The 25,608-nt window shown below is 40.3% G+C and overlaps 1 protein-coding gene across 1 annotated transcript; it reads left to right on the top strand.

The window, feature by feature from the left end:
• Positions 1–234: 234 nt before the first annotated feature.
• Positions 235–22,879, top strand: MTNR1B (melatonin receptor 1B). Its single transcript, XM_054270044.1, has 2 exons — positions 235–451; positions 20,824–22,879. The coding sequence occupies exons 1-2, from the start codon at positions 235–237 to the stop codon at positions 21,690–21,692; spliced, it is 1,086 nt and encodes a 361-aa protein (XP_054126019.1). The 3' UTR covers positions 21,693–22,879.
• Positions 22,880–25,608: the final 2,729 nt, after the last annotated feature.

Genomic DNA, 25,608 nt, shown 5'->3' with positions numbered 1-25,608 from the left:
CCGCCGCCGCCGCCTCCCTCCCTCCCTCCCTCCCCTGGCAGGCGGGGCTGGGCCCGCCCCCGGGCTTCCCCCACGGCCCTCGAAAGGGGAGGGGGCTCTGGCACCGCCCATGCCCGCCCCTGCCGGCGGAGCAGCGCCCGGCGCGCCCCTTAAAGCCGTTCCCGCCCGCCCGCGCGGGCAGTCCGCGGGGCCGCCGCCGGTGACCGCGGGGAGGCGCCGGACGGGGTGGCCGCGATGCTGGAGAACGGCTCCCTGAGGAACTGCTGTGACCCGGGCGGGCGCGGCCGCCTGGGCTTGGCGGAGCGGGAGGCGGCGGCGGCGGGCGCCCCGCGGCCCGCCTGGGTGGTGCCGGTGCTGTCCAGCGTGCTGATCTTCACCACCGTGGTGGACATCCTGGGCAACCTCCTGGTCATCCTCTCCGTCTTCAAGAACCGCAAGCTTCGGAACTCAGGTAAGGGCTTGACCCCCGCGCCCTGCCCCGGCCGTGGCAGGGAGCAGCGAGCGCCCGGAGTCCCGCCGCTATCCTGGTCCTCGCTTCCAGCTGTCCTGAGGAGTCCAGCCCGCTTGCCGAGTCCGTGCGGGCCGCCCGCTGAAGGCGGGGAGGTAGAGCCCCCATCCGTGGGTTCTTGCCCTGTAGTGTGCGCAGGGACCCCCAGGCGCTCGGTCGCCCTTCCCAGCGCGCCGCCTCTGCGCTCCCCTCGGGCTCCGTGCTGCCCTCCGTCCGGGAACGCAGGTCCTTCAGTGGTTCCTAATGAGGCGTTATGTGGTCTCTATGGAGCTCCCGAGGAGGGGAATCGGTGCCATTCGGCGACAAAAAGCGTGCCCAAAGCTGTCGGAGGAGTGAAGGAGGAGCTTTTAAAACTTGCTCAAGTGTCCTAAAGATACGGTGCTGTGCATGCGTGGGGAAGCGGCTCAGCCCGCTCTCTGGAGCCCTCATCAGAGTTCACGGTAGTCTTCACGAAATCGCCTTCTTGTCTCCTCATCGCACATCCTTCAACCAGAACGCAACAAATAAAGTCCGGTGTTGTCTTTGAATCGTGTCTACACTTTCTCCTTGTGTGTGCTAGAATGTTGCTCTGCGGTTTTTACTTGCTAAACGTACTGGTTTTATCTCCTCACCTCTGCCGGGCCGGTTACAACGTGTTTCAAACTAGAAAACTCTGTAGCTTCTAACCAACTTCTCTGATTTGCCTCCTGGCCCTGATTCGAGCACGTCCCGCGGCGTGCGGATCCTGCAGCCCCTCCGGCTCCCCTTCGATGGAGCCGATTGTTCCCTGATGCGCCAAGCTGGGCACACCCGCGCTCAGCTGGATGCTGGGTGTCGGTGCAGTATAGAGTCCTATCCCCGAAATTGTGGTGTATCTACTATAGTTCTTGTAGTACTGAGCTGTTCCCGGAACTCCTCGTTCCTTCGGGACTCAAGTTCCCTCGTTTTCCATGCGCACGCAGCTCGGGATAACCAAACTTTGCTGGGAGCTGGCAGGAGTCCGGAGCGCTACGCTCCCCGCGCTCGGAGCCAGAGGGCTCTGCCATCGGTCCTCTGTGTCAGGGGTGCTCCCCTGCACCGGGAAGGAGGGAGACCTGCTGCCTTGTTTCTCCTGGGGGTGCTGGGGGTGTTGGTTTGGGGTGTTTTTAAGCAGCGTCGCTTCCCAAGCGCTGTCGTGTCTCACGTGCGGTGACCAGAGCTCCTGCTAACGGGGAGCAGGCGCTCCTTGCTCTTGCTCTAAGTTAAATCCGACTCAGGGGCAAAAGCAGTTTATGGAGGGGTAACTCTTGCGCTCCCCAATCGCTGCACGTCTCGCTGCAGGCGGGAGATGCCGGCAAGACCCATTTACACCCGGATAAGAGACCACACTCCCCGAGCAGCACTGAACACGACAGCGTCTGCAAGGGTGATTTGGCTGAGCGAGGGAAGGCATGGGGTGGCCGCTGCGAGTCCGTGCGCTTGTGCTTGGGCTGTCCGTCCCGGGGGAGCAAAGCGGGACGAGCAGAGCCGTGCCGAGCCCGGCAGCGCCGCACGCCGCGGAGCCGCAGCCCTGCGTGCCCCGAGCGGGACCGCGGCCGCCGAGCAGCGCTGGCGCTGCCCCGGGACAGCGGAGCGGGGCTGGGCTGGGCTGGGATGGGATGGGACGGGATGGGACGGGACGGGAAGGGCTGGGAGCCGCGGCGGGCACGGAGTCCCGCGGGACCCGCCGTGACTCACCGGCGCTCTCCCGGCCCCCTCGGCGGCAGGGGAAGGCGAGTTCCCGAGGGATTCGCGCCTGGACTCCGGGGGCAGGGAGCGTCCAGGGAACAGGGCTCTCGCTGGAGGGGGCGGCCGGCCCGAGGCACCAAATCCCATCCAGGGGCGGGAAGAGACGGAGTCTCTTCTGAAAGGTGCTCTTCACCCAAACAACAGCACAGGGAAGTTTGGACTTGAAGAGAGTGGTGCCTGGAAGAATAAGTTCCAAGATGCTGATCAAAGTACTCTGTGGCACCCTGGGACTGTTGGGGAAAAAACCCAACCCCCCCCGCCCCCCCCCCCCAGAAAAAAACAACAAAAACAAACAAACAAAAAAACAAAACAAAAACAACACCACAGAACAAAAAATCCCTCAAACGTAGTCTTCCTACCTAGTTCAAATACCTGCTAATTGATCTCCTTCTAGGATAATCCTTAATGTGATGTCACTGACCCTGTCCCAAAGATCTCTTTATCCTTGATAAGTACTGTGAAAAACAGCGGGCAATTCTTTCTGCATAATCTTCATAAGGTTAAATACCTTTTAAATTGGCAGTTCTTGGTTTTACATCAGGGGGACATGACTCTTGGAGGTGTAACTGAAAGGGCATAGTTTGGTAAATGTCCTTTTCAGGAAAAATTTCTTAGGGAGGAAGCAGAGTGGAAGAGGACTGGAAAGTGATGTGGGTGGAGTGATAGAGGGAATGGGAAAGGAACCCTTAGCCTCTGACAAAGAAAGGTGGAAAAGCAGGTGGACTTGCAGGTTTCTATTCTGAACAAACAAGAAACGATGTGTTTGTACCTGCAAGGGAAGTGAATGCAGTAGAAAGGGAAATGGTGAGGAAGAACAGCATGAAAGGAGTTTTGGACCTTGTCAGAGAAGAAAAAGGTGAAGTTAGGGGAATGGTTATGACAGGAAGACATCTAGATGATCGAAGGAAAAAGGAAGAGCTATACATCATGAGCACTCAGTTCCCTTTGAAGAAGTTAGTGAGAGATTTTTCTTGGATGAGAGTTTGGGACTTCAAATAAGTCACAGGTGTATAAGGAATAAATTAACCAGCTCTGCCTACTTCTGTGGCACAAGAAGTAATCATACCTTCAGAAAGCAATACAGGTCTAGCAGTTTTTCCAGGATTTATCAACACTATTCTGTTTGAGACTTCACAGAGAGATCTGATAACAGGAAACAATGTAATTATGCATCACTGTCCTAGAAATTAAAGCATGACCAAAAGTAAATCTATTCTAATGCTGTTATATAATGGGAGATGCAAGAATGGAGTGAAATAAAATGACCTATTAGCCACTGGGCTTGTACCCTATTATGTTCAGCAGGAGAGAAATAAAGACTAGATAGGATTGGTGTTTCCGGACATTGCTCATTCACTCCTCAAACATGGGAATTTTGACAGCCTTACAACAGAATGATTGTTTCAGATCACACAGGAGCCTCTTTCCACATTTAAATTTGGTTTTGGGGAAAATCTGTGAAGACTTTTCCAAGTAATGCATAGCATAATTGGTATGAATCAACATGCTTGTCTTACATAACTGCACCCAGTCTTTCTGTGAGAGGCTGAGCAACTTCTGATCTCTAAAAGTGATTTAATTTAGAGAAATTAATGCTTTTATCAGTTCTAATTTGGGAAGAGAGCAATTTCATCTAACACACTACAAAATTAAATAAAACTTCGTATGTGGAAATAATAAAATTAAATCAGCTTGCCTTTCTATTTGAAATGTCAAATGTGTTCTGAATTTTCAGAAACAATTATTGATTTTGTGTGCCTGCAATTAAACATGCTCGGTTGACGGCAGCTTTTATATTGCTGAACTTTTGAAGTGTTAAAGTTTACATGAGCTCAACAACCACTGCTGGATGATCAAGTATCCGGAAAGTGCATCAAGTAAATCAAAGCCACTAGATGCTTTTAAGAACCTTAAAGATACTTTTGTATAGCTGTAGTGATAAATGTAACATTATGGGCTGGGGTAAGAACCTGGTAGGAAGCACTCTAGAAAGTGGGAACCAGCAAGGCATCTCCCAGAGGAGAGAGATAAAGCAAACCATTTATACTTCATTGGTCCTAAAGCCAGCATAAAATCAGTGAGAAGTGAGAATTAGGCACATTAACTCAATATCATTTCAAATAGTAATGAGGAATTGGGACCCTTTGACTTTTGGCAGAATATTAATACTAACCTTGGTGCATTGCCAAAGAATGCATTAGTGTAAAGTGGTATTTTTAGTGCATTTTGTCAGCCCTCCTCACCCTCTCCACTATTTTCCTTTCTATATATACCAGCTAACACAGCACAGTGAGACTCTCATTTCCATTTGAATAGCAAGGTGCTGTTGCAACACAAATTAAATCAAAATGCATGTTTCTTTTACCTGTAAGAGCATCGGTGTTTTCACATGTTTAGTTCTGTCTAATGTGTATGTGGCTCTAGAGATGGACAATGCTTCTCATATGGTCATCTGTACAAAATAAACAATCCTGCATGTAGGATTGTAATATTGGTACTTATCCATCTACTAAATAAACTTGTTCAGCAATATAAGCAAGTCTTGTAGCATTTTTCCATGCTCTTTCCATAGCCTTCACTCCACATTTCTGTGATACAGCTGAAGGTAAGTTATCCCCATCGTTAAATGCTGTTTTCAGTTATTCTTCATCTCTTTGACCACACCAGTTCTCTTTCCCTCCTTTATTCCTCTACTATTATTTTTCCTGTCCACTGGAATACAAGTAGTTGTTTCCTGTGATGGAATCCATCTCTTACAAAACAACAGTGGAGAAACCTATTCCTGAAACCACTTGGAAAAATTGTCCTTTAATACCAGCAGTGACGCTGACAAGAACATATTTTGATGAGCAGATCATGAGATCCCACTCTGATGGTTTCAGCTTTTGTACCCCTTACTTCTTGAACCCTGGATCCACAGAATCATTAGCCCTTGGACTGCATGTGTTTGGCTTTCATATTCTCCCTCACATTCTCCTTAAAGGTGCTCAATGCTAAGAAATTGATGGAAACATAGCTTCAATATTCACAAAAGTTCATTGAACCCAACACTTAGAATAAAGGTTTTCTATCTCTTACCATGATTCAAACTCATTTTTACTTTCTTTTAACTTTGTGATTATTAGTTGCTTACTTAGAGGGGATATCTTTATTTGTAGAATTACAATTGTCATTTAATTTGAATGGATTGTTTCTCCACCCATTGAGAACTCTTGTGCAATATTAATGGGAAGTAAACAAATGAGTTCTTAATTTTCCTGGGGTTTTTAGGTCTTTCCAAACTAAATTAATCTGTCTTAAACAGAAAACTGACCTGTTCTCAGTAATGCAGATGAAGTACCACCAATACTTTCAAGAAAATAATAACATTTTATTCTGCTCTGTCCTTTCCTGGATAGACAAAATGGAACTGGCATGCCTTGAAGACATATTTTCCTTTTATGTGGTAGCATAATATGGGTGACTGTTCTTGGTGCAGTCACTTGCTGATGCAGCTCTTCTTTTTCCTTTGTTACACAATTATTCCTTCCGTGCCCGACCTCATATCTCATGTTATTATACTCTATCCACTTTCTGGTCTTTTAGTCCTCAAGCAAAAAAAGATCTTGGCATGTCCATGTATCAGTAGGCTCTCAACTCTGTATTATCACAAAATTTCATTAGTTCTCTTTGTGTTTTGTGATGTAATACTTCTGAAACAGACAAAATTAGTTCAATGTAGGTTATCTCCCTCCAGTCCAACAATTCTCTTTCATCATTGTCCAGGAAGTGGTAGCAACAGACTGTAAGTGGTACCCTGCTGATTCCAAGGCTAGATTTGTTTAGAGCAACCTCCCAGATCCAGAAAGTCCAAGTCCAGCTTTTATTAAATAAAGATGATCAGATTGGTTGGTGCAGCCACTTTGTATAAGCTCACATTGATTTTATTCCATTTCTCTATACATGCATCTTTAATTTTCCTCTCCCTCCAAGTTTGTCTCTCCAGTCTTGGCTACAACTGAGATTAAGAACCCAAATAGTTCTCGATTCATTCTTCCTTTTCAACAACTTCCCACCTTGAATACAGGTGAACATGTTAACACATATTCCATGGTAGACAAACTAATCTTCCAGAGGTGGCAGCACTGGTTTGCTGTTCTTATTACTCCCTGACTAATAGCTTTTCTGACTTACTGCGAGCACCATTCATGCAAAAAGAAACAGCATTTGTGCAGCACCATAGCAAAGGAGGAGGAAATGGGTAGTAAAGTGTGAGAGCACCACAGCTGCAAGTGAGTCATGGCAACACTGCTCTTTGGGATGCATGTGGGAGCCAAGCTCTGAGAGAAATCAAATCACTCAAGCCTGAGAGAAATCTGCGCTTCCCTACTGGCAGGGAGGACTAGAGAACATCTCAGCCCCTTTTTACAGGTCCCACATGTAGCTTTCAATGCTTTCAGAACACAACACTATCTCTGAGATAACAGATGTTAAAAAATTCCTGCCATCAAGAAAATTCAATCTTTCTGATATTTTCGCTTTATTGTAGTGTAGATATGCTAATTCCTCACCTGTCAAATGCTTTGTCCCCAAGACCACCATTTTTGTCCTTATTAAAAGGCCTAGCAAAATCTTTCTTCAAACCAGGAGCCATTTTAAATCAATTTTCAGGGCCTCCCTCCCCCAGTAACTTGTCTTTCCTTTCCTCTTTTTCACTGTGCTGAAAGGGCATTTTAATAATTTTACAAGTTTTTGTGAAGTCAAAGAAGTTTAGGGGGTTAGTTTCAATTTTATCAATTCTTGCTCTCTCTAGCAGTTTTCTTGGTGGACATATCTTTTACTTCTAGCCTCATTTCTTGTCCTCACTGAGACAACTTCTTCTCCATCTAGATCTGGAACTTTTTCTTATATTTTTCCCTCTTTTGGACACAAGTTACAGAATATTTTTGTACCTTGAATATGAAGAAATGCCAAGCTTCTTCCACATTCAAATCCCTAAGCTCCTCAATACAGCTGATTTTACTTTCCTAATTAGCTTCTTTTATTTATCAAAATGTGCAAGCCCCCTTCTTAGCTATGTCTGCTTTGTTTATTCTTGTATTTAATTTAACCAAAATAATCTCATCTACTTTCAATACAACCTTATTTTCTATGGCAGGCTCTTCAGGGATGTCTTTGTTCTTTATGAAAACAAAGGCTGGGATATATTGGGAAATAGACTCTGAATTGAAGAAATCTGCTGGGTCTATGTCCACAACTCAGCTGCCATTTCTGTGCTTATTTTCCCCTTTACATATGAGGACCTGCATTGTTAAATTTGCTTCATTAATGTTTTCCTCCTAAAAGGAAGGTGTTCTCATCCAATTTCAGGTTTCTGCATTCTTCACTGCACATTGTCTTTGCAACTCTTCCCCAGTGTAATTTTGTCTTTTACCAGGATATCCTCTCTAGTCTCTCTCTCTCTCTCTCTCTCTCTCTCTTCATTCTCCTTCTTTTATGAAGACAATAGACCTTTTGGTTGGTATTTGTCTTCTCTGATCACTGGTGCAATTCCATTCTAACAGAATTGTTTCCATAAAGTTTTATTTTTATTTCTCACTGGTTTTGGATCCCCTATTTTATTGCCTAGGTTCCTGGCACCCTTTAACTGACTCTAGTGCTTTTTATATTACCACTTCAGTTGAACTCTGCAATGTTTGAGCTCCTATTTGCCGTATTTTTGCCACCACCTTCCTGAAGCCAAAATTCCCTTGCCATGGGTGTTAAATGAAGAAACTACATAGTTTTTCTCAAGCTCTCTTCCCATCTCTGAACTTCAAGTTCTTTTTATTCATTCTGCCAGCTTGGATTGCAAGCTGGTATCCCATATGCTTAGGTGAAGTCTGTCCATGAAGATATAAAACCTCTTCCCAGAAAATACCTCCAAATGATCAATACTCCAAATCTTTCCATATAACTTCTAGAACTATTCATTCATGTGCCCGTGACTCATCTCATAATCCTAGTTATACTTCTATTCTCTTCTTGGAGAGGAAACAGAATTGGTTCATCACCAATTCCATCCTCTTTTCTGTGAGGCTTGGTTCAAACAGTAACCAAATGAGAAAATAAGTCTTCAAACTTACTTATGAATTAATAACTCTGAACTTTGTTAACCTGTAAGTAAATCCAAAAGTAGAAGAGCAAAGTGAAGAGCCAGTATTATTAATTTTCAAAATAAGAACATTTCTTTACCAAAGAGGGTGAATCTTGCAGGTAAATTTAGAAAAAAAGTGAAAAGTGGGAACCTAAGATTGTTCTAGAAGAGAAAAAATCTGAAGGATACAGAATTTTAAATTATTTCAGAAACAGAAAGTTTGTAATTATGATCCTAGAGGGATTGAAAGAAGTATTTAAGAGTACAGAAACATCATAAAGTAGAAAAATAACTTCTCTATTAATCTGCACCACAGGAAATGCTGTTTAGGGTAAAATTGTAACTTAGTGCAGGTTATTCTGCAGCCATAGGGTATTTTGTATCTTCCTTTGAAACACTTGGCAATACATTATTGCCAAATTATAATTGTTCTGAATTACCATTTACTGTTATCCTGTATGGTAATCCATTTGTTGATAAGCAAAAACAAAGTTTATTGCCAAGATCAGGTCCAAGAGACTTTTCTTTTAGAATGTAATATTAAGTCCTTGTCCACTTAATAAGTGGAGCTATTGGTATGCTTATCTTTATAGGAAACAGAATGATAAGGATAGGTTTGGGCTGCAGAAGTATGTTTTCCTGAACTTGTGAAGAAGAATCTAAGGGTCATGTATTTCATTTGGCATAAGTCCACTCCATCCTTGTTTCAAGGGAAGGAAAACCAAAGGATGCTGTTAGAGCGATGCTTTTGCTGCAACAGTGTATTCAGGTTCCCCTTAAGGCCTAGTCTAACACAGCCACACAGCTTTTGCTTGGGTTTTTTTTGTTTGTTTGTTTGGGGTTTTTTTTGGTTTTTTGTGGTTTTTTTTTTTTTCAGCTCAGAGTATGAATAAGTTTCTTTCATCTCCTTGATATAACCAACACAAACATACTCTCAAAACATACTCTCAGATACAGGAAATTAGAAGGAGCTCTTAGCAGCTGTATTGTGGCAGTTCCAATGGGTCTTAGGAGCACTCCCTTTCCTGCCAGCTCTCTCCTGGATTCTGAACTGACATTCCTGTTGTAAGACACACTGACTGCATGAGGAATGACCTCTCTGCAGTAAAGCTCTATTCTTGGATGGACCAGCAGAAGCAATTCAAGGATTCATGGTGCTCTTTGTCACAATCAGCCAGAGCTAAGAGACCAAACCTCCCCACAGAGCGCTAGGACAACTCAGTTCAAAAGACTAATTTTTTCATCTACTCTTAGCAGATATATATTCACCAGATTACTTTAATCATTGTGTTGAGGAAGTTATAGGAGACTACTCCCATTCCATTAAATCAGTGACAACCTGTTCTCTGCCTCTAGGAGTAAATTCTACTCCTACTCCAATTCAGATCTATTATGAGTACCACTACCTTCAGATATGCTTCAGATTTTGGCTTCTTAGAAGTTATCCTTTACCAGTGCATATTGGTGCCTTGAACTCACAAGTACATTGTCTTGTTTCCAAAATGCTTATGAAAACAGCCATGTAATCCTGAGCTGATAAAACCATTTGTTCATTTGCAGAAAGGAGTACTAATGCTATTGCAATTTTCATCTTCCCAAAAACGAATCCAAGCAGTTGTTCTGCTTTTTTAACTTTTCACCTTGATATGGGCATAGAACAGATTTCCTGACAGCAAAACCCCACAGAAACATGTCTAAATCACTGTGGGTGCAACACTGTGGTGCATCCTCCCTAACAAGAGTAGCTGCTTCAGAATCTTCTGTTTTACTTTTGTTCTCCATACTGATAAGGACTGAGATATATCAGAGGCAGCATTTTCCTGACATTTCAGCTTCATATGGAACAGCTACATCTCGACATGAAAGCAAATAAAAACACCTTTAGCACATTCATCAAATGCCTAGAATCCTGACTGTTGGGATTCTTTTGTTAATTATTTATTAATTGTAGAGGTATTTGATTACACTGTTTAATAAATGATGCTTAAATTATGTCTGCAGAAAAAACACTACCCTTCTGACAGACTTACTAATTTTTTCAACTGTGTTTTATGGACTTGGATCAGTTTCAATGTTTAAACACCTTATGAAGATGATAATAATTTATATGATAATTCCATTTATACTGTCATCTTTTTACCACAGAACAACAGCTGCTTACCTGTTGGTTTATATTGCCGTATTTGCTCAACGTAGGCAATAATTGCTGTCAGAAGATAGCACATGCAGCTCCTGGAACTAACAGTCTGACTAACAAGAAAAATATCCACTTGGTATCTCAGCCCTTGTAAATATAATTATGTTAACTAATTGTAAGTTTAGAGCTAGCAGCAAATTGTAAAATATATCACTGCAAAGAAGACAGGAACCAACAAGCAGCATCCTCAGGTCTCTATGATTTGCTCCAATGCTGCCCAAAATTCTCAGTGTACTCTCATTCTAAAACCAGTCATTTTTTCCAAATAATTCAAGTGTACACAGAGTTTCATTTGAGTGCAAATAGGGAAAAGAACATTTTGTGTGAAGGCTGTTGCCTATGAATATATGTAATAATAATCAATCTAAGCATTTTATGTGCTGATTTCTGGAATGCACAGAGTGTAATTTTGCATTGTTAGAGAGAAAAAAAATTGATTAATAGGCGACTGGTATCTTTGTATGCCTTTGTCTTGTTATGTTAGTGGTCATGAAAGAAAGAATATTTAAAATTCAAACTTCCCTGCCATGAGTCAGACAGTACACCATTATACTCCAGGTGTTTTACTGGCATAAAATATAATGTCAGAAAGTGAGTGTTGTGCTGTGGAAATTTAGAGCACTCCTACTCAAGGACAAGAAGTCTCCCTGAGATATTTTTCAAGCAACTGCAAAAGTAATTGTTATTAGATTCACAGGTGGGGTTAGAGCCCATGGACAAAAGATTACTTTCTGAATCAGTTTTCATGTTAAGCAAGACTTTCCTTTCTTTTTTTATTTTTCCCTTTGCAGTCATTAGAAGTAAAATGTGTAAAACATTAATCAGATGTTGAGGCAGGCTTTGTAAAAGGATGGTGTAACAATATTGATTTGCCTAGAAAAAAATATCTACTGGTAAATGGGTTGAAAGAGTTTATAAGATTTTACCTATGATTATGGTACTGTGTATGAAACCTCAACTACACAATCCAGAGTCCAATTTCAGCACTGGACATCTGTTGTTTCAGAGTGAAAGAAAAGTTAACTAATTTGAGATCCTGTAACCTTGCCTTTGGTTGGATAATCTAAAAACAATACAATCTTCTTTAGTCACTCTTATGAAACACCTGGTATGCTAGGACCATAAAGACTATAAAACTTTCTGTGCAGCCAGCTTCCTGGTTAAAGATGAAGCAAGAATATCTGCTCTGCTTATGGAGAACAAACACAATAGTGAAGCAGGTGACCTTCAAACACTCTCAAACATTCTCATGCCGCTTATATGTGTATATATATGTGTGTGTATATATATATGTATATATATATATGTGTGTGTATATATATGTGTGTATATATATGTATATGTATATGTATATGTATATATGTGTGTGTATATATATATATATGTATATATGTATATATATATATAAAATATAGTGATTTCCATTTGAACTCATCTTAGTAAAAGCTATATTGGTTTGCTCCAGTTTGCAAGTGTATTCATGGAGTACAAGAGGTGTGACTCAGTAGGTCAGGCAGACAGAAGTCACCCACAGCTGTGTTTCTGGGTCACAGGCCACCAGGGCACTCACTGGGGTGAGCTAGAACTGCCACAAGGAGTTGGTCTGAAGGGCTGGTTGCAGTCACTTCACAGTGCTCAAAGGTCATCAGAGCAGCATGTGGAACAGGATTCTGCAGAATCTAGGTTAGATTATTCTAACCTAGTAGGTGAGTATTTAGATAAGGAGGAGCATTCTAGCCTTGCTAAAGCCAGTGGGAATTGCTTTCTGAAAATGATTTTGCTAGGAGCTGGTGCCTCCTGCCTCTTTCTGTGCAGCCTTTACCAGACTCCACACTCCTACCCCACAGAGTTCTGTGCCTTTACTAGCCTGTAGATTTACTGGTCTGGAAACGTTTCTTGGTCCAGGTTCTGTGTTTGGCTCAGGCTGTTTTGTCCAGTCAAAGATTGTTCAAAAAGTTCTGGTGTCACAAAGAATCTGAAGGCAAAGTATAAGAAAAACAAAGCCCCATCTATTCTAATCGGCACTGGGGCCTCTTCTTCTGACCTAGCAAGTCTAGGTCATTGTTAATGACCATGTCTGGTGTCTGCATGCATAGTAACAGGCATGATCTTAAGTACCCTCTGATATTTAGTAGATCAAGTAGACCCCTCATCTGTCACAAAATTGACAGCATGTTGCCTCTATCCCCTAGTGAAAACATTAAATATCCTGTACACTGATTCCTTACTGGAACAGGTCACCCTGAGAGGTTGTTGAGTCTCTGTAGCTGTAGGCACTGAAAGGCTGACTGGACATGGCCCTGAACAACCCATTACAGCTTATCCCTCTTTGAATGGGAGGGTTGGACTAGATAAACTCCAGAGAAAAGTTCCAGCTTTTGTGGTTCTATGGCTATACTGGTTGCATGCCTACCACCCCTCATTTACCTATCTCAACATCATCATGACTTGCAGGCCTAGCCACAGTAGAGCTGTTGTCTTGTCATTTTTCAAGGCTTCTACTGGCTCTCAGAAAAGACCTTGATTCAGCAAATGATCATTACACACTTTGTCTGTATTGAGTTGGAACACAAAGCAGCTAATACTTCAGAAGAGAATACACAATCATCTTCTTTAAAAGCATTTTATTTATTCATCTGTTCACATGCTGTTTACAAACCTATGAGTATCATTATAAGATGAATCATGTCACTGTACTTTGCTTTAAGACCTTGTTTCCAAAAGAAGCAGATGGCAGAGACTGACAACAGCTTCTGAAGACATTCATCTCCCTATGCATGTACAGTAATGAGGCCTTCCAAAAGCTCAGAAAAGAAAGGCTAAGACTTTTCCTTTCTGAAAGGTTATAATGGCCATTTTTTTTATTATCATCTATTTTCTTCCTTGGTGAAACAGGAAACAAGAGAAGAAAAGAAGATTATAATGTAGGGACTCGGGTTGTTTAGAAGCATTGGCAACTTGTCAACATAAATGTTTTCCAATTAGATGTTCCTGTGTACTCTATTTATTGCAGTGGATCAGATCCTATTTTAAAAAAATCCAAGATCCTCCGCCCTGTCTGGGAGTTGAACAGGAACACCCAAAAGTACATAGGAGGAGTAATGGGCCTAGATTTGGTTTCTTTTAGCAGATGGAACCAGTTGACATGTACATGCTTTGCACGTATTTGTCTCAGTAGCTGTCACGGGCTGCAAGTCCTCCACCTACGGAGCAGCTGAGCAAAGCACTGAGGAAATTGCCACTTGCATGACTTATGTTGTCTAAGTGGAGACCCCAACATCTACACTGGTCAAAAATTTCTGGGCTGCCTAAATAGGTCTGCAGGGCTAAACTACAAGATGTCCCTTATCATGGCTAATCAAATCTCTTGGCAAATTGGTCCTGATTGTGCCCCATAGTTTCCAATAGTCCCCAGTTTTATCCACTTCATATACCAGCCTGATAGCCTCAGTGTCTTCAGTAATATCTTAAGCCTTATATTTTAAAATAGAACTATTTAATGTCTGAGATTTGTTGGTTTGTTTGGGTTTTTTAAATTCAAATAATCTGCTAGCAAATATTAAAATAGAACAAAACACAAACCAAACAGCTTAACAAAACAAAACATGGTCTTAGTTTGAACAAAATTATTTTCATTTTTCAATTTCCTGTCTTTTTTTATAAAAGAAGGTGGAAGTTAAGTTATTCTAAGGACTTGAGCAATGTTTTGTTGCAGTAATAAAGAAAAATACCAACATAATTTCCTTTGACACAAATATAGTTTAGATACAGTAGCAAAGATGAAAGTAATAATAAAGGTGATGGAATGAACTATTGTTTCACACAATACAAATTAAAATCTGTCAGGGCATAATGAAGTTTTTTCCCAGAGTTTTTATAAGTGAAATATTCTTCCTTTGTTTGGTTCCACATTTCAGTCTTTTATAGTTGATCTTGAACAAGTTTTGGGGTAGGGTTTTTGTTTGTCCCTTTAACAAAGCAACATCCTATAAAATGCGACATATTTCACTTTTATTTTTCTGACATGCAATATAATGCTGAGACACTGAATAAAAAGTTATTAAAAATTATAGGTCGCCCAGCTCTTTATAGGATCTAACTAAATTGCACCTGTTGTATTTTACAGCTTTTCATATTAGCCCCTTTGTCAGCAGTAAATGAGTTTTCATACTTGCAGTTGTACAAGTAGGTTTCCTATTCTTTCTTGGTTGAAGCAATCAACAGCTGTGATTACTTCAAGAGAAGAAAATTAAGCTGATGTGTACTGGCAGATATAGAAAACAGGACTTATTTCATGAACCAGTGAAAAACCAGTCGAGTTTTGTTGTTATTTATCAGCAACTGGAGGTTCTGAGGCTGGGTTGCCACTGGTGCCATGGCACTAAGCCTCAGAGTGAATGTCTTAGCTTCACTCCCTGTGTGACATCTAAACTGGAAAAGGGGAGATTTTAAATTAAAGAGGGTAGACTTAGATTAGCTATTAGTAAGAGAGTCTTTACTGGGAAGGTGGTGAGACACTGGCACAGATTGCCCAGAGAAAATGTGGATGCCCAAACCCTGGAAGTGTTCAGGGCCAGGCTGGGTGGAGCATTGAGCCTATCTAATCAAATCTGATGCTGTCGAAGGTGTCCCTGCCTATGGCAGGGGGTTAGAACAAGATGACACCTAAGGTCCCTTCCAACTCAAACCATTCTGTGATTCTACAAGTCTATGATTCTCTCAGCAGCAACACGGGCCTTTTCCATCCTTGACTACCCTCAAGGCAGGAGCCCGACTTCACTGTTAGGGCATGAATATAAGGGATCTTTCCTGAGCCTGCTGCAAAATGCAGCTCAGTTTCAGATGGCTGGACACACAGAACAAGGCATAGCTAGACTCGTGCTCTGTCTTAAGCAGTAGAAGGAAGCAAGAACCGAGGAGAAAAAGAGAACAGAGCAGCCCTGCACAATGGTTCTGCATTATTACAACTTGTGATTCCTTCCATCTCAGAGGAGTTCCTAAATCTGTATGGTATGTCTGTTAGGTAAACTTCAAATGTAGTACTTCAATTAAGTACTCTTACAAGTACTTTTCCAGTCTTCCTTTGAACACAAGTAAATTTTTTTTCATCTGCAAAATCTATTAAGGATTTACTACCTAGTGCAGCGACCATTCCCTTTTATTTGCTTTTAATGCAACTACAACTAGCCTTATTTAATAGCTCTAGCTCTTCTCTTTGCTCCATCCCTCAGCATCAGTATGCCACTATGATGCTGTTTGGAAGAAGAAAGCTGGACCAGTGCTGCCAGTTTTCCCAGAGGATGCCTTACAGAGGTGGTATTATTTAACAGAAAAGTAAGAGCAAAATTCATGAACCTGGAGTGTTCTTCCTAATCAGTGCCTTGTACCTATCTCAGTTTCCCTGCTGTTAAATCATGAGAGGGATTTTTAAACTTATTTTGGATGAGCATACTGATAAAGAGCACTCTACAATACAAGTGGTAACCTGTGTATTCTGATTCTAGGCTGAAATTCTTGAACATAACCTAGAAAGAGACAAGCCCGCTAACCCCAGAAGAGCAGCAGGGCTGGTGAGTAGGGCACTCTCTGGGGACTACGGGAGACATAAACTCAAGTCTTTTTCAAAGAAGGGTTCTTCTGTCATGGAAGAGTCCTAACTGCTAGGCAACAGTGAAATTTTCTAGTAGTAAAGCCTGTCTTACCTCTTCTGCTTCCCTTTTTTTTTCCTGAAAATACCCAGTAGTGGAAAAGTTCCTGCAATCTTAGAAAGTATCAGAAGCCCAGAAAAGTATTCATCGCCCCGCAAATGTAGTATCTGATTAAGGATCAGCGTTCTGCTTTGGAAGAGCCAGCCCCGGGCGTTTCCCGCTGCCCTGCCAGGGGATGCGATGCTCTGTCTCTGCCGTGGCTCCCGCACTAGGTGGCAACAGAGTGTCACCGCCGTCCCCAGCAGCGCCCAGCGAGCCACCGGCGAGCAAACTGCGCGCCCAGGGACTGCAAACCTCAGGCCTTTTAACAGCAGCACGGCACTCTTACATCTGTCGTCTATTGGCAAACTCAAGGCAGCAAACTCGCAGCAAGGACTGGTGTTCCCATACTTAACCAGAGGGAGAAGCAGTGGAGGTTTTGTTTTGGGTTACATTCATGCCTAGTTGCCAAGCATGCCAAAATCATGATCTCAAACACAACAGTGCAGTTTAAATACCTCCTTTCAGTAAATCTGTGTCTGTGTCAGACAGCTGAGAGATCTGCCTAATAAGCCTAAAATTCTCCTCCTGTGAATGTAGCTTCCAGCACTAACTCATAGCTGCAGATGTAGGGCCAAGAACACAGTTCTGTTCCAGTCCAGGAGTCTGCAAGTCACTTAGCCACAATCTCTAAGTCCTTTTTACGTGCTAAGGTTTTGTTCTTGTGAGTCCAGCATTCTTCTTCAGGCCAGTCCTGTTTAATACCTTTATCAGTGATATGGACAAGGGGATTGAGTACCCCCTCTGTTGTTTGCAGGCAACACCAAATTGGATGGGAGTTGATCTGCTGGAGGGCAGGAAGGCTCTAAAATATGTTGTTCTAGTGGAAATGTATCGCCTCTCCCTTTCCCTTACATCAAAGTCTGCAGTATACCTCCCTAATATCTGAAATATTGAGACAAAACTAAAAAAGCGCATATCACTGCCTTTAAACTGTCACATTCACAAAGAAAACAAACTCCCATCTGGCATTTGTTTGGAGCATTATGTTACACCTTCTGTTAGCAACACGCTGTTGAACATTATACCAAATTAACATGTCTCAGTAAATCAAAGCTTACCCTAGGTCTTGGCTTGTACTGTCACAGGGAATTCAAATGTCAGTGTGTGAAAGACTTAATTCTCTGCTCCACCTGATGTCATAGATCGAAGAGGGTGATGTCTGTATGCGACATATAAAAACTTGTTAAACCAATGTGTAACAACCAAAACGTTACCTAAAAAACCCACAAACACCATGACATATGATATATAATTAAGCATTTTCACCAGTTTAAAACCAAAGGGAGAAGAAAAAACTTTAAAAAATAGTTGCTCATTGCAATTGCTCCTGGTTTTAGTAAAGAAATTCAAAGTCAGTTGTCTTCTCAGAAGCAGATGCTTAGCCCTTAAAAGTTTTAGCCTTACCAAAAAGTTTTTTCTGTAAGTAAATTCCCATAACATCAAGTCATACCAAGATTACCAGAGGATGTGACAGTTCTCTTTCTCCTGTTAGTTGTAGTAAGTAAACTAGTATGCAGGAAAGCTTCATGAAATACCTATCTAGTTCTGTTGCACCCAAATTCAATATCAGAACTTATTTTCTTTTTTATGCATAGAACTATCAGTGTTTAAAACAGCACAGATGTGCATATTTTTAAATACCTGGCAAGACATACGGCTTTCAGTAGCTACTGCTTGTAATTAAGGATATTTCCACTCCAGTGAAAAAATGAAAATAACTCTCTCTCTAGTGAAACTGAAATCTAAGAACAAAATTCATCAAGTAAATTCCAGAAGCAACGATAATAATTCCAGCTAGATGAAAATTCTGTGCTTTCTATTTTGTTACAAGCAGCAAAAAGTTACCTCTTTACTTATGTTATTAATGTAATTTAGGCCACTCTAAAAGCCCTGGGTTAGGTGTGTCAAGGAACATTTACTTTCTCGAAGCACATAGAAAATGTCTAAGACCTTTGATTTCTCAAAATGTCAATTATTTATGTTTTTTGAATTAGAAAAGTTTCTCTCTACTTCTGTAGATTATTCATTGCAGTAATAAACATTAAACTTAATACTGTAGTCATCCACAAAGACAGCAAAATACCATTGGAGCTTACTTTGCAGTGCACAGTGGGAACATTCAACCCTGTAAAAAGCCATAGAAGTGACAAATCACCTGAGGCCTTTATAGATATTGGATCATTTTTCTTCTGAGTTGTAAACTAGTAAATTAAGTTTTTGACAAGTTCCTTGCTCACTCTATTTATTCATTGCACCTGGAATTTTCAAGAAGTCCTAAATTGTGCTCAAAACTTTGAAAAAATCTTGCTAAATGTACTTGACAGTTTATTTCCAAATGTGATTGAAAGAGCTCAATGCCCACTCTATTTCAACTGAACAATTACATTTTGGGTAGAAGCTGATGCTGGAAGGCCTTAGAGTTTAGATTAATCTCAGTGAACACACTAGACTAAATTCTCTCTTTCTCCAAAAGACATTCTAAAACAGAAAAAAGAGTATTTTCTTTCCTTCCTTTTCCTGTCCTTTTTTCCTTCCTTTTTTTCTTCTGACTTCCAACTTTTGACTTCTCTATTTTCTAATGTCAGATACAATGATGAAAAAACGTAAGAGAAATTCTTGTTGCCAGGATGTAAATATATTCTGATAAAGATGCCCTTGTTCTTTTGTTAGTTTTGTTTTTGTCCTGTTTGCCGCATGGCTACAAGAGGCCTTCACAGTCATCTCATCCTTCCTGCACAAAGGGATCAGCTTTATTTAGGCCAGTGCTGACAAATCCTTGTTTTCTATTTTCTTACAATCTTCAGTGGCAGACTCAGAGCAAGGTGTTCCCACACTTCCTTCTTCTTGCCATTAATTTTTTTTCTCTGTGTCTATTTTGAAACTTCCTTGTTGTGACTGAAGCTTGCTTGGAATCACAACAATCATAGGAACATTTGAAGTTATCATGGCTCACTCAATCATCTCCCCAATTTGTTCAGCCTTTCCTCACAAAGCATCCAGCTGCAGCTATGGAAAGACTTGTGTAGCTTTTTAAAATATAGGAAACAGGCTACTAAATGCATAACAAGTAACTATCTTTATACAGCTATCTGAAATAAGCTGTGCACTGTTCTTGAGATAGGCTATGTTTCTGAGGGTGCAGATGGATAATCCTGCTTTCCATTAAGTTTGCTTGCTGTTGTGCAAATTCTGGTGAGCATGGTGGTCCCCTAAAGTGTATGGGAGAAAGACAGCTCCCCATTCCCTAATTCAAGAAGCTACAGATGTAAAGCAGGTGGAGAAAACAGAGTCGATGTGAAATTCCGTCATTTTTGATTAGCATATTTATACGTGGTTGTTGCTTTTACGACTTCCAGTTAATGCCATTCTTAATATGACATGAAGAACTTGTTAGTTGAGGACTAGTAAGCTCAGAATATGTAGAATGGAGCACCTAACTTCTCCTTCCAAAAAAAAATTATTTTCCATGCCCAATTTTTAAAATTACTTGGATTTTTCCATATCAGTTTATGCTGTGAAGGACTTCCAGGAAAGAAAGAAGAGTAGGAAAGCCATACACAAAACCATACAAACCATATACATATTATGTTACCTAAATGCCAAGAATTCAACATTAGTACCTCTGTCTTCTAGAGTGAAGTTCCTAAAGAACATTTTTCAGGAATATAACTTACTGTCTCACTATTTTATAAAAATACCCTTAGATACAATGTCAGATATTTCAAACTGATGAAAAGGACACTGGTTACAGGGCTCAACCATATCACCTATATTCCCTGAATATCATCATCAGAAAATATTAATACTTCCTCTTGCATGTAAGGAACTTTTCTTTGTATAATTAAATATGCCTTTCTGCAGAGGATGGTGAAGATGATCCACTCTTCCTCAGACAATCCAAGAAGAAAATAACTGCAGTATGGGTAGACCATTCATGCAGAAAATATCTATTCTACAGAACATTCTGCAGCAATGAGTATACATAGAGTATACATAGAGTATACATAGAGTATACATAAAACAAGACATTCTTCCAATACCTATAAACCTAGTCTTTGTATATCCTTCTCCTTTATGCTTGAGAAGCCCATTAGCATGCAAGTGATGGGATAGAATGGCAGAATGGCTTACTTACCTGGCACAATTTAGACTTTTTTTTCTTTTTCATTTTATCAATCCAACCGCGGAGTTAGCTACACTTAAACAACTAAACATGTGCTTATGTAACAGCTCACTTATGGCTATGTTTATTAAAGATAAAAAGGGCAAGGAGGATATAATCCAGTCACCAACAGACTGGAAACACCCTGTTGCTCCAGATATTTCCGTGGTGCTCCAAGTTACGTTGTAAAATCATTTCCCTGTTGGTCCTATATACCAGCTGCTTGCTGACATCACCAATAATTTAGCACTGCAGACGTCCAAAATAATGAAACACTTTTCTTCTTCTTCTTCACAGCTATGCTTGCTTTCAGACTTATGCTTCTGTATTTTTCTTTCCTTCCAGGTAACGCATTTGTGGTGAGCCTAGCTTTGGCTGATCTGGTGGTGGCCTTGTATCCATACCCACTGGTGCTCTTAGCTATTTTCCGCAATGGATGGACACTGGGTGAAACGCACTGTAAAGCCAGTGGCTTTGTGATGGGACTAAGTGTAATAGGCTCTATTTTCAACATCACTGCAATTGCAATAAACAGATATTGCTACATATGTCATAGTTTTGCCTATGACAAAGTGTACAGCTGTTGGAATACAATGTTGTACGTCTCCTTAGTCTGGATATTAACAGTAATTGCAACTGTGCCAAATTTTTTTGTTGGCTCTTTGAAGTATGATCCACGCATCTATTCATGCACGTTTGTCCAAACTGCAAGCTCCTACTACACAATAGCTGTGGTGGTCATTCACTTCATCGTCCCTATCACCATTGTCAGCTTCTGCTACCTTCGAATTTGGGTTTTAGTGCTTCAAGTTCGAAGACGAGTCAAGTCAGAAACAAAGCCAAGATTGAAGCCAAGTGACTTCAGAAACTTTCTAACCATGTTTGTTGTTTTTGTGATTTTTGCCTTTTGCTGGGCACCTCTAAACTTCATTGGACTGGCTGTAGCCATTGATCCTACGGAAATGGCACCAAAAGTTCCTGAATGGTTATTCATTATAAGTTACTTAATGGCCTATTTCAACAGCTGCCTTAATGCAATAATATATGGTCTTCTTAATCAGAATTTTCGGAATGAATATAAGCGAATTTTGATGTCACTGTGGATGCCAAGGCTTTTCTTCCAGGACACATCCAAAGGAGGAACTGATGGCCAGAAGAGCAAGCCTTCTCCGGCTTTAAACAACAATAACCAAATGAAAACTGAAACCTTGTAAATGTGTAATAGTCAATGCAAGAGTTTGTCATGGAGAAAACCAAGATCATAGTTGTAATGTTCTGGTCATTCCTGCTTAATTTTGTGGAGTTTCCACTTGGATCAAACTTTATGACTGGAATACTGTCTTCATAGTAAAGCACATTGCTCTGGATTAGTGATTTATACAAGATAATAATTGAAAAGATGTTTCAGAATTAAAGCAGCAGGTGGGTGCAAGCTGTTTTAGTTCTCAGAGCTGAATCCTGTTTCCAGACATATGAATGAGGTATTTTTTTACTTCTGCGGGAGTTTTGCATTCTTTATACAAGACCAGGATTCATTTCTTTGAAGTTGTAGTGAGTCTATGTGTTCGTCAGAGCTCATCAAAGCTCTGGAGTGGTATTTTCCTCTCTTCTGTGTCTGAACAGAGGGTGAGACAAATGCTATTTTTCACATGTAAGCCAAACATTGTATTTCTGTGACAATAATGGTGTCTTTGAATCCAATTTGTAAACTGGAGAGAAGACTATTTGTGTAAAAGCAAATATTAACATTAGAGACTTTCCTCACAGGTTCTTCATACTTGCATACATTGAGAATGGGAATACGCTGTGTCTACTCGCTTCATCTTTTGTGGCTAATTTTATGGTAGATAATGTAATTGGTTGATTTCTCACAGATTTACCTTACACAATATTCTTCCTTTAGAACAGATTGAATTTTCATTGAACTTCTTTTATTCACCAAAATATCTGTATAAAATTTCATTTGATGCACTTTAGCACACCTTACACATTTGAGACAGGCTGGAAATTGCAGCATATGACCTGTAATCATCTGTACTGGCAACTGAACACAGACAGGATATCCTAGATCATCTCAAATGATATTAGACCAAAAGAAGAAGCCCGTTTGACTATAATGGTAGCTGATAAACTCAACTCACGTCTACATCTAATCTCGAACAAAACCCACTGCTGGTATCTAATCTACCTATCTAACCTTCAGGGTTCCCTGCAGTGGAGGTATGTTTCCTTCCATCTGTGATGATAAACACACATCCAAGGATAAGATTAATTGCTTTGTGGAGGTGCTGGTCTCCTTTCACTGACTTTAAAAGCAGCTTTGATTAATAGTTCAAACACCTAATTTTGCATAGCTAGAGAGGGATTTATCTTGCTTAATTTGGGATGAACCCAATGTAGACATTTGCGCATTTTCTAAATGCTCACAGTAGCTCTTAGAGTCCTAGGAAATTATTCCTTTTCTTTTGAAGGAGATATTTTTATTGATCAGGGGAGCTATCAGCAGAACTCAGTAACTGTACCTTTGCTGACTCTAAAAAAGACCAGGAAGCTCACACACACACATTTCAGGCTAGGACAGGCCATCTCAATTCCATAAATAGTTTATCTACACTTCATATTTGCAGTTAATAAAATAAAAGATTATTTTCCGCTTTATTTTTAAACTCATCTCAAATTCTGACTGGATTTCTGCTTTTCCAGGTAACAAATCGTAACAGTGACTGTGCAGATCAGATTACAATTTGGGTTATACTCCAGAGCATCATAGTAATTTACACAATGTGGTTGTACTATCTTGAAATCAGACTAGATTTGTGCATGAGCACACAGTCAATGAGCTTATTTTATCATGAGGCTTGAAATGCACATTGCTCTTAGCATTTCTTAGCAATGCTGTTCAGGGTAGAGGAGCTAGGTTTCTGGTAAATCCATGCCAGGGATTGAAATGGAACAATGAGGAATTCAGGTTGCCATTACATTCCAGGTTTTCTGACCAGGCTATTATGAAAAATATTTCTGCAGTAATATTAATTTGTACAGCAAATATACTCCTTTTGAAGCCATAAAGATGTGTTAAACACCACCCTTGTATTGCTAGAGTGATACAAAAATATCAAAGAACCACAGTATTTTAAATGTTCTATTAGCTTGCCAAAAGCCTATGTAAAGTACAGCAAAGTAACAAATGTGAATATTATTTTAACTGCTTTCATGTTCTTCACATGATTTCTGATAATCTCAGAAGTCCAGCACCCTCAGACTCATAATGTGGTGAGCTGATAAGAAGATGAAAAGTTTGTGCATAGGGGTAATGAAGAGGTGGGACAAATATAACCTCATGGCAGAAAATAAAAATATTGTGGCTAAAAGTAGCAATCATTAATAAGCAGGTTTTACCTGAAACATAATTTTGTAAGTCTGAAACAATTTTGATAGCTATTGTCTTTTTCCACGATGTCCACAGCAAGATATGGAACACAAAATCAATATACATGTATATCTACAGAGTACATAAGAAGTGTCAAAAGTCTCTGAAACTTGTAAGAAAGCATATAAAATTTGATGCCTGAGAGTCCAGCTTTTTCTGACTTCTCTGAGTAGTCAAAATTGTGATTTGAAAGTCAAAATTGGTTGTCTGACTTATTGGTGAACTATTATTAGAAATAATTTGATAGACCTTGGTTTATCTCTCACTAGAATAAGTCAGAATAGAGTCCAAAAACAATTGGTTTAGCTCCATAAAATAAATTTAAATGTTAGAACCATTTCTTTGGCCACAAAAATGAGCTGCTATTGCTCTCAATACTCATGAGGAGCAAACTTGAAATTTGTGTAAAGTCATTTTACAAATTTTATCTGTTCTTTAAAAATTAAATATCACTTTCAGAATCCTTGTTCTGATATGTTCCAAACTATCCTAAATTAAGCTCAGACAAATGATTGAATAGAATCACTGAGACGTGGAATGGCCTGGTTTGGAAGAAACTAGAAAGATCATTTTGTCTCAGTCACTCTGACCCCGTCAGGGACACCTTCCACTAGCCAGGGTGCTCAAGGCCCCATCCAGCCTGGCCTTGAACACTTCCAAGGATGGAGCATCCACAGCTTCTCCAGGCAACCCATGCCAGTCCCAGAGAGAACTGCTCCAAAATCGGATCTTTCATCACAATTGAAGGAAAATTTCTGGAACAGCGTTAATTTTTTAGGTGTGTATTTTATTACCACAGCATTACCTGGAAGGGGCCCTGCACTGTATGGTAGTTGCAAAGCCAATTTGCTATTATTGTGCCAGGTACTGCTACTTGTTGAGCCCTGATGTATGGAAAATAACTCATGCTTGTTATAATATATGTATAAAATAACTCATGCTTTGTAGTAACACATGGTATAAAAACTATTTAAAAATAGTTTTTATACCATGTATTACTACAAAGCATTGCATTTTAGTTGACCTGGAAATCAATCAAATCCATAAAATTTAAATTTTTTAAGTCAATCAAATGCATAAAAATTATATTTAGATAACTAAATGCGGCTCTCAATGGTGAAAAGTTTTTGTGTAGAAATGTATATTTCTACCTATATTTCTATCAGCAGCCTTAAATTAGTTTTCTCCCTTTTCTTACTTTAATTCAAAATCCATTTTCCCAAAGTTAAGTTTGAAGGAAAACTCTATAAATGCACTATCAAGAGAGTTGATATGGTTATAGCGTGATTTGAAAGTATAGTCAGGAAGAACATATCAGCTCTGAACAGATTTATGTGTGTTTGAGGAAATTTTTACTTTTGTTATATAAAAGTATTTACACCAGCATATCTGATATAGGCACTTTAAGAAAAAAGAGGAAAAAAGTCAGGTAGACCCTGTGTCCTGCACAAGGTAACTAGTGAAGGAAAAACTAGGGCCTCAGGGAAAAAGTCTGTTTCCAGAAAATGTGGAGTGTTTTCAAACCTTTAGTGTTACCTTGATTAAAAACTGTTGTATTTTCTGTTAATTAAAAGAAGTAAATTTATTCTAGAACTGTTCTTACAATAGATTTCAGATTAGAAAAAGTCTTACTCCCATGTAGATGGGTGAACACCAGTTGTAAATTCTGTTACAGTAAATAGAGAAGTGGAGGTCTGCTA

The sequence above is a fragment of the Melozone crissalis genome, unplaced genomic scaffold (genome assembly GCF_028551555.1).
Source record: "Melozone crissalis strain CALT ecotype California unplaced genomic scaffold, PUWL_Pcris_2 ptg000008l_1, whole genome shotgun sequence".
In the NCBI taxonomy this organism is placed as follows: domain Eukaryota; kingdom Metazoa; phylum Chordata; class Aves; order Passeriformes; family Passerellidae; genus Melozone; species Melozone crissalis.
This window is presented reverse-complemented; position numbering and strand designations above follow the sequence as displayed.

Coding starts and splice junctions, on each gene's coding strand:
- MTNR1B (XM_054270044.1), top strand. CDS start 235: ATGCTGGAGAACGGCTCCCTGAGGAACTGCTGTGACCCGGGCGGGCGC. Junction 452..20,823: donor CCGCAAGCTTCGGAACTCAG/GTAAGGGCTTGA, acceptor CTTTCCTTCCAG/GTAACGCATTTGTGGTGAGC.